Source organism: Gavialis gangeticus, unplaced genomic scaffold (genome assembly GCF_001723915.1).
Source record: "Gavialis gangeticus isolate Ggan-Ray unplaced genomic scaffold, GavGan_comp1, whole genome shotgun sequence".
NCBI classification, from domain to species: Eukaryota; Metazoa; Chordata; order Crocodylia; family Gavialidae; genus Gavialis; species Gavialis gangeticus.
This window is the reverse complement of record NW_017729011.1, coordinates 9,131,000-9,140,586: the sequence shown is the minus strand read 5'-3', so window position 1 is coordinate 9,140,586 and position 9,587 is coordinate 9,131,000. Positions and strand designations below refer to the sequence as shown.

General features: G+C 40.9%; 1 protein-coding gene across 1 annotated transcript in view; it reads left to right on the top strand.

Annotated features, from left to right (window-relative positions):
• Positions 1 to 8,902, top strand: part of TNFSF8 (tumor necrosis factor superfamily member 8) — a 27,967-nt gene extending 19,065 nt beyond the window's left edge. Inside the window, exons 3-4 of the mRNA XM_019510289.1 lie at positions 4,744 to 4,815; positions 5,390 to 8,902. Of these exons, the coding sequence (XP_019365834.1) occupies positions 4,744 to 4,815; positions 5,390 to 5,778 (461 nt within the window). The 3' untranslated portion in view covers positions 5,779 to 8,902. The remainder of the gene's footprint in view (positions 1 to 4,743; positions 4,816 to 5,389) is intronic.
• Positions 8,903 to 9,587: the final 685 nt, after the last annotated feature.

The following is a 9,587-nucleotide window of genomic DNA, read 5'->3' as shown; positions in this document are numbered from 1 at the left end:
GCCTGGTGGGGAGCCCACAGCCCACTTGCCTCTTGGCTCCTGGAAGTGCTGGGCACAGAGATGGGACAGCAGCTGGGACCCGGCCCCTTGGCCAAAGGGGTTCTCCCTCCTCAGACTGCTGTCCTGTGCTCCCCCGGCATGTACCCCTGAGCAGGTGACCAGTGCGCCAGCCTCCAGAGGCTGGAAACACTGGTCAAATGCCCCATGCAAGCCACCAAGTCCTTATGTGCAATTTTGCATTGTGACCTTGTTGCTTACTTCTGGTTTCCTCATATGTTGGGGACCAGGATACGATAGGAAGGTTTGGACACAGCAGATCTGTTGGGTGTGTCAGATAGGGAGCCTTAGGTAGTCTGGAAAGAGCTGCACCTGGCAGGTAGATATCACATCCCTGAGGAGTGATTCCCTTGAATGCTAGCATCTAACCTGATCACAGCAATTGTAGTAATGACAGTACAAATATTGAGACTCTCCTGACATAAATAGCTTCTTTGGAAATACTAGATATGGCTTCCATTTAGGGCTTCCTTCCTCCTGTCACAGTGTGCTGTAGTTCCGTCAGTCAAACAGGGCATGAATGCAGCTTGCAAAGGTTTTCAACGTTTAGCCCCAGACTGTGGCCTCCGGCTTAGTATAATTTACTTTGGTTTAAAAGCAATGCAGGAAGAGGATTTGGCCAGAGGCTTGAAAGTGCACATGGATCTCTGCCTAATGTTGAACATCTTTGTATTGGTTTTACAATCACGGCTGTCCCCTGACTTTCCTTACAGCTGATTTACTGTGTGGACCAGAACAATTAACAAAAGAAGCAAAAGTGGAAAGTGATTGTAAGCAGCCCCAGCCCAGCCACATAAGCTCAGGAAATGCTTATTTACAACTAGGCTTTGTTTTTTCCATACCTAGTTTTCTCAGAACTACAGCTGATGTCACCAAATAAATATTTTTTTTAAAACTTGCTGACGTCAATGAAGGCAAGTTCAGGCATGCAAACAAAAGGTACAGTCACTTCAGCTCAGAGCTGATTGTGAGAGATGAACATAACTCATGAAATACACAGCTCCTTGAAAGATTAGGTTATTTATGTCAAGACAGCTTTTTTTTGCCAGCTCAGCAGAACTTGCAGGGATGGAGATTTAAATGTCAAGCTGTGCAGCAGAGTGTGTGTGTGTGGTGGGGGGGCTGGGTTTTGTTTTATTTTTTTGGTTGTGTGTTTGGGAGCTGGAGGGTGGGGGGGGTGTTGCTTCTTTGTTTCATCTGGTTTGTTTTTTGTGGCTTTTTTCTCTTTTGTTCTGTAGAGTAAATCCCACTGACTTCCTAAAAAAAACAAATTCTGTTCTCCCTTCTGCAGGCTAGGCAACATTTTTAAAGATCTAATCCTATTAGGATTGTTAGTATAAAATATGTTTCAGAAGGAGTTTTTTCTATACTGCATGTATTTTTGTAGAGAACGTAGATCCCAACACTTGTCACAATTGTATTAAACAGTGAGAGGAACATCTGATATGTGAGATTTATTCCTCTGGCTGGAGGTTAGGTTCCCAAATCCCACTAACTGTTTTTGTGCAAAAGGCCCCAAACTCCCTTTTACTGCTTGACAATTTTTAGCCTCCGTGTTTTTAGTGTTATTTCATTACATTCATTCATACATTCATAACCTGCCTGACCCTTGAAGGATATGCATGTATACACCTGGTCAGTCACTAGGGTTACAGATACCTACTCAACTGCTCCCCACTTGACCCAGGCCCTGATAATCTTCTATAATTCTATGATCTTTTAAAAGCAAGGCTGACTGGAAGTAACTACATCAACTGCAGTGGAGCTACTCTAGCTTTAATACTGTTGTAAATGAACACAGCGCTTGGCAATATTATAATGATCCTCAAAAAAATGATGCCTGCTTTACCCAGGATAAGTTAAGGCATTGGACAATTTAAGTGACTTGTGTGAGGTTGCAAATCTTGGACCAAATTCTCTGTTGGTGCAAAATGGCACAGTTCCCTTAAAACAGGAGAATTTGGCTCCATAAGGTCGGATTAAAACATAGGATAAAGAAACCTTGACTCTCATCCCAATAGACACACTCCTTCCATATTTGTCTTAGAACCAAGAGGTGTTTTCTTTATGCCGTATGTAATTCTATGTGATCTAGACCAGTGATTTAAAAAAAATGTAGCCGCATACTCCTTTACCTGCAAAATATTGTTGTTCGTATCCCCTACACCCAACATGCCCCTGCTTATTCAGTTCTTAGGAATGATATTGACACCAAAGTCAACACAATACTCGTTGCATGTTGATCAATCAGAAGCTCTACTAGCATTAATAAAATGTAGGCATGCACCCCTAGCAAAGAGCCATGTATCCCCAGGGGGTATGCAGACACCAGTTTGAAAACCACTGGTCCAGACAAAAAGCAGACAACGCAACATGAAATCAGCAATCATCCATCTGGATATATTGACTAATGATACGCTGAGATATATTTCCTAGAATATTTGTCCTGGTTGATTACACCCAAGTGTTAACAAAAGCCTTCACAGCAGGTACACAAAAAGGAGAGATGCAAAATCTTTCCGCCTTACATGCTTAAAGGAATGAAAATTAGCAGAGATGTCAATAAGAGGATAATACATGAAAGTGTCTTTTGTTAAGGGAGTTTAAGCCTACAAACAGCAGATTTCAAACTGCTAGAGTGTGAAATTCAATCATTTCAATAGTGATTGAACTCAGCCATCAAGTACCTCCCTTCAACCAGTAGGGGGATCTGTTCTCCTGCTTTTCAGGAACGGGCCAAAGAAATACTGTACTCTAGGCCGCAGTATCTGGTTCATCTCCAGTAGCATTCATGAAAAAAACTCTGTTGCGTAACTTTTGTAGCACTGCATCATGCTTGTAAAGCATCCGTTTCTCATTGCCTCATCATGAAAGAACCAAACACACTGTGCCTGATGGAGATGGTGGAAAAAGGAAATAGGAAGGGAAGAATCACCTAATAGAGTTGAGGAACCCACTGCACCATTTATAATGGGTAACGGACCCTGAAAAGTTTACTGCCCTCTTTACAGTCAGTCCTTTAAAGTCTTCCACCTTCTATGTACTGGTCCATCATGATGAGAGAGCTGTGATTTCTGATAGGATAATAAGGAGAAAGTAAATTTTGGTTTATTGATGGCAAATGAGTGGTTTATGGAAGTAGAAGAGAGGGAACCCAAAGGTCTTATAAGTAAAAATTGTCAAGCACATTTTGTTGGATTTCACTGACTTTTCCCATGACACATTCTGCCACAGCTTCAGTTTCTGGATTGGTTTAAGGTGCTTGCACTGTGAATACCAATTCCTCTTTCACTATCACTATGTTTGAAAACACTTCTATAAAATTAAAATTGTATTGTCTGGTATAACCACCAGCAGCCTTCAGGTCTAAGTGGTCAACAAAAGGCACACGTGGATCTTTGAGCCTATGTTTTTTCCCCCCCTAATTATAAAATATAAATTAAGGTCTTCCTAAGAATCCAAGTTTGAGATGCTTAAGTCCCATTTACAGAAGTATACTCTTGTCTACATGAAAGAGCAGTACTTCATTAATGACTTTGTATAAATAATGAAATAATCATTGGAGCAGGGACCATGGGCAGATTTAGGATTTCCTGAGAGGGAGTGTGACACACTACCCTTCTACCGTGGAGGGGAGGCATGGCTGGAGACCCTCAGCTGGCAGGGAAAACTGGGGAGCTGGTCACGGCGCAGACATATAATGGGGGGGACCTACTTACCACTCCTACTGTCCCCAGAGCCCCTCCTGCCTTGCTACATCTGAGGGGAGCAGCTGTGACGGGAGCACCATGCCCAGCTAGGGGCAGTGGTGGTGGCACACAGCTTCCTCCTTCCCGTGCCTGCTCTCTGTCTGCCCCCTTTTCCCCCTCCCCTAGGGTTGCCAGCCCTCCCTGATTGGCTGGGAGTCTATGGAATCAGCATCCATTTCCTGGTGACTATTGAAAGCAATCTGGGAGAGTGATATTGTGAATGGGCTGAACAGTACAATTAATTACATTATGTCATGTAGGGGGGAAAAAATCTCCCAGAATAGCTTCGGTCAGAGTTGGCAACTCTCCCCTCCCCAGGTGTCCCCTGCTGGCTTAGAGCAGGCCCTAGAAGGTAGAAGCTGTGCATCCACCTCTGTTCTTTGCACAGCAGCTCCCTGCAGCCTGTAACTGGAGCAAGGCAGGAGTGGATCTGAGCTTCCCCCTGCACCCTGGTTGCCTTGGAACAGCAGTAGTTGAAGGAGGGATGTGACTGCTCTACCACCTCATCCCTGGATCTGCCCCTAGCAGGGACTTAAACCCAGGTCTTCCACCTCTGAAACCAGTATTTTAATCATGTGCCTCCCTCACTTTGACCCTGGCCTACCGGCTGTGGAATCCAAATGAGAATTCAAACTGTATGGGGTCTAGCAACATTACAAATATGGGCTACACTTGCAGCTCCCCTAATTTCAGTGGAGTTGAGCCGAGGAAGAATCTGTCCACTTCACTACAAAACTGAGCGTGCATATACCACAACTGAAACCTAGAGAAGTAATACTGTGTTGAAGACTATGGAAACTGGGCGTTTTACTTGGAGAGGAGAACTGGCAGTTGATTATGACAGTGTGACATAGAAGATGACAGTGAATAAAAACTAGTAGTAAACTTATGGTGGAAATTAAAACAGAATGATTATTTATTCTTTTGTTTCTTTCAGGAAATGATTCAGAACTCTTTTTAAGAATCCTAAAGAATGTTCCATTTAAGACAGCTGCTGCATACATGAGAGGTCAGTGAATAAGCCCAAGTAACACAAGCTTTTTTAAAAAATAAAAAAATTATAAAGCCAGTTTAAGATTTTCCATCAAACCATTTTGTATTGACAATTGTTTGAGGTTGTTTGTTCAATTAAGTGCCTGATATAAGAGGGTGGAAGGGAGAGATCCAGTTTTGTGAAACGTTTGGGGTGTGTGAGTTCATCGACACCCCTGCCCCCCAAGAATGAATCCTTTTTGGTTTTGAGAAATAGCAGTCTTTAAATGCTGATGAACACAAAAGCTGCGTGCATGTATATCTGTATTGCTATTCTTTTGCAATCCAAATGTTCAAGGAAACATCTTGACTGCATTAGTTTGTATTGGGTGGGTTTCCCAGCTGCCTCCATAGTATGGTGGAGAGCTGGCTGGTTCAGAGTGGTAACGGAGGATCCACTGTTGGTGTTTCCTATGGAGATCCACAAAATACATGGCCACTATTTACCAGCAAATGAGTCCAGCAAGTTCTCAGTTCAGTGTTTAATTAATATCTCTCAGACTGTGGGATCCTGGTAGTTCATTCAATGATGCAGCTGCTTTTCTTTCTAGCATTAAAACCAAATAATACAGAGCTGAAATGGACTGAGTATGGTGTTCGTCAAGATATCCAGTTCCACGAGGGAATTCCAGTGATCCAGACACAGGGCCTTTACTTGATCTTTTGCCACTTGAACTTTAATATACACAACTGCTCAGGCGACACAATAGACATAAAACTGCAGATGTTTGTGAATGGTGATCCCAGAAGGCAAACAATAAACACGCTGTGTACATCAAATGAGGTCTCTAAAAGGATTTACAAGGAGTTCTTTCAACTTTTTCTGGAGTACCTAAATGTGAATGACCGAATATCAGTACAAATTGATAAGTACCAGTATTTGGATTTTGCTGTTCTTCCCAATGAAAACGTTCTTGGGGTCTTCAGGTACAGTAATTAATATAATGTGAGGATTGCCCTATTTCCTCATTACAGCTCAGAATATCAATAACTTGACTCTGGACAATACCTTATTTAAATTGACACATTTTACTTCATCACTAGGGTAAACAAGGAACTTTCAACATGAAATCAAAAAACACTGCAAAGCATGATCCTGATAGATGTAGTAAGACACTGAACTTTCTCAGGGTGGGATTGCCCTGCTATAAACAAACAAAAAAAAAACCAACACCCCCCCAACCTATTATTGCAAGACTGTCTGGCAGGAATGAGACTATCAAATAACTCACAAGCAAGGCAATGATTCCCTAAAGCAACATTACATAAAAACAAACAGGCAAAATCCCAGCCAGGCTCTAAAATCCATGTTCCATGTTGAGATTAATCTGCTATCTTCCTTGCAAAGAAACAGCTGGCCAAAATGATTATCATGGGGAGACTGAGACATCTTTTCATCTGAACTACTTACTTACATAATATTTTGAGCTACTCTTTCCAAAACTAACAGTCAAGACTAATATCTAATGCTTTCTTTACAACTATAGCAACTTTAAATCTGTGAGTAGCCTTCAACAGAATCATTGAAAGTACAGATGAGAAGAAAATATGGGAAGAGACAAAGTGGAGTCCAGAAGTCAAAGTACTGTGCTGGGATGGAGGAGACCTGTGCTCTCTGCCACATTCTGTTACTGGCTTTCTGTGCAATTTTGTTTTCCATTTGATTATGTGTTGTATTAAAATCGTTAGCTCTTTGGGACAAGTGCTAAATGTTTGTATCCTGCCCAGAAAAAATGGCACCCTGATCTCAAACATGGCCACTAGGGGCCCCAATATTAGCAAATATTAAATTAATAATAATTTGGATAGTGTGCAATATAAGAGTAGTCCTTTACAATGCAAGTTCTAGTGCTGTTTCCAGTCCAGTTTTAAAAGGACATAAATGTATATCAACCCTGCTTATCAGGGTCTTAGAGAAGGAATAGCCCACATTTAATGTGTGAAACTTTGTGACCAGCTGTCTGAATTCCCATATTTGAGAAAGTTTGGTTATGACCCACTACAAAGATAGTCCTAAATTCTCTATATGTATGAAATAATCGAAAAATGTTTGCTAGAAATTTAATTCCTATAACCACGGGACCAGCAGATATCGAAAAGTAAAGAAAGATCAGATCTGTTATCATTACAAGCCTATTGGTGTAAGCCTTTTCTAAACTGACTATGTTTGTTTTAATCACTTGATTACAGCTGGGTAAACTATTAATAACAACCCATTTATACAGTGAATTTAGCTCCCTTTTGTATTTGAATTATCCCGAAGCAAAATTCAAATTTTACTAATTGTTTTATTATTCAGGTTCATCTAATGAAAGGTTTGTATGAGCACATCCAAAATATGCATAACGTACTCCTTGTGTCATGTGACTGATCGCATAAGTCATAAGATATGTTTTTATTTCTCCCTCACTAGTGGAGTAACTTCCAAACGCAAAAAGTGCTTTCAAAATGCTTATGCAGAACATATCCAGTTAATTCATGCAAATTTGCAATTGCACAAATATACACATGCAAGTATGTGTTTATGCAACAACTAACACAACTTTCCCTGTTTTGATGTACAGTGTCAAAAAATGAACAACAGGGATTCCAGGTACCTTGGAAATAAATTCCTCCACCCCCTCTTCTTTTTATTAAAAACAGTACATTTGTATAGCATTTGCCTAGCTCTGCACATGTACGTTGCCTTCAGACCATCACTTGCATCTGAGCAATTCTCCAGGCCTAAAAACATTAACCATCTATGAATGTTTTTGTAACTAACATATTTCCTCACTGCACCCATGTACCATATGACCCAGAGCAAGTGAAAAGGCCCATAACTCAGTGGAATTGTTATCAAGTTCAGATTTCTCAGATATGAGTTTGCTGTTTGGGGATCATGACTTCTAGAATGCGGAAAAGGTAGCAAATGAATACAGGGAAGCATTTACACAAAAAAGAGATTTTGAATTGGAAAAGGATAGTTCTTTAAAAATGTTCCTCTTTACAGATTATTATATTCTGTTATTTCAGCAGAGGGAGAAACTCATGAAATAGCTGTGCTTGGCTGATCAGCCCCTGGCCTTGTGCTATCACAGGCCAGAACAATCTGGCCCTTCCTCTGCCACCTTGAAGAAATAAGCATAAATTATAGTCATAAAAACAGATCATGATCAGGGTACATTTTTGTCATCAGTTATATGCATGTCAAACAGGGTTCCTTAAAACAAAGCCCTAAGCCAAGCACCGGTCTCCCCCCTTCATTGCAGACTCCAAGTCATTTTATTATTTCATTATTTCCCCCTCATCTAGTTTTCTGATACGTTCATTTTGGACTATATTGCTGTAATCATAAAAGCCTAATCTGATCCCTGAACTAGAACATGCCATTTCTACAATGTCAGTAGTGCTGTGGAGGAAATGTTATTCTACAGACTGAGCTTTCACTGACTGCAGAATACCAAACGCTCAAATCATCACCTTTAAGAAGATTCCTTTCTTTTAGACCTCCCAAACTTGGTCTTCCCCATGTAGGTCCCAAAGTTGTTCTTACCCAGGCAACACTCAAAAAGGCCTCTAGAACTTTTGGTCATCAGTAGGGTCTTTAATTCTGTCTTTCTCAATGTAAGAACTCCCCCAAGTATCTACTCTGAGTTCCCCCCATAGGCCAGACCAGACTACCAAAGGCTACCAAAGTCACTTAAGGCTGTTGAAAATCCCTTTCCCATCTTCACATGTGGCAAATATGGCCTTCTGAGCTTATGTTCCCTTGCTAACTTGATCAGTAACAGGAAGTCTCAGAAGTCTCACAAGGAAGTCTGATCTCTTGAAGTTTCTAAACCATTGTCAAAGGGTAGAACGGTTGTCTGAATTGTTTTTGACTTGCATCTATGGATGTTTGAACATTTGTTGGTACTTAGGGATGAGATTTTCAAAAGTGTATAGCATCGCTCTCTTTCCTTTTGCTGTAATGGGGAGCTCTATCACTGATTCCAATAGAATCAAGTTAACACTGAGCACGTTTACACGAGATGCTGACTGTGCACTGGCCTAATAACACTGTGCAGTAGCGTGTCACAGCAAAAACCATGCTAATAGACTACTGTGCAGTGTTATTAGGCTAATGTGAAGTAAGTGTCACTAAATAACCATTCACTTACTAATGTGCAGTAACTTTAAGTACTGCACATTTAGTTAGCCCTTTATTAAGGAAGTAGTAAACTAAATGAGTGGTATCAAAGGTACATTAATGAAGGTGTAGATGTGCCCACTGAGTGTTTGTAATAAATCTACCCTATGACAACAATCTTAAAAATCAGGTAAGTGCCAAAATCACAGATTTTAGGGGAGGTTCAGAACTCCTCCAAAGCGAAGAACACTTTGGAATCAGAGTTTTGATTCTGACTGTTAAAACTGTTAGGGCCACCAGCAAACTTCTGATCTTGATCCAGGCATTCCCAGAGTTCAAAAATGGCTTGATCTGAGGGCTGATTTAGTTTGTGTCTAAACTAATAGAGATTCTTTTCATAGGCAGTGGGCATGTTTACACGTACATTTACACTGGCTTAAATTTACGTTACTAAAATGTAAGTAGGAATAGGCTAGCATCTACAAGACAGGCATTAAAGCATATTAATGCTATGTGTGGACTGACTTGGGACTAGTCAGTCCACACATGCACTGTTACTGCACAGTAAGGCATCTCCACGTTCATTACTGCGGAGTAACAAATTGGGCTTAAATTTGATACTTGCATGATGCTCAAAT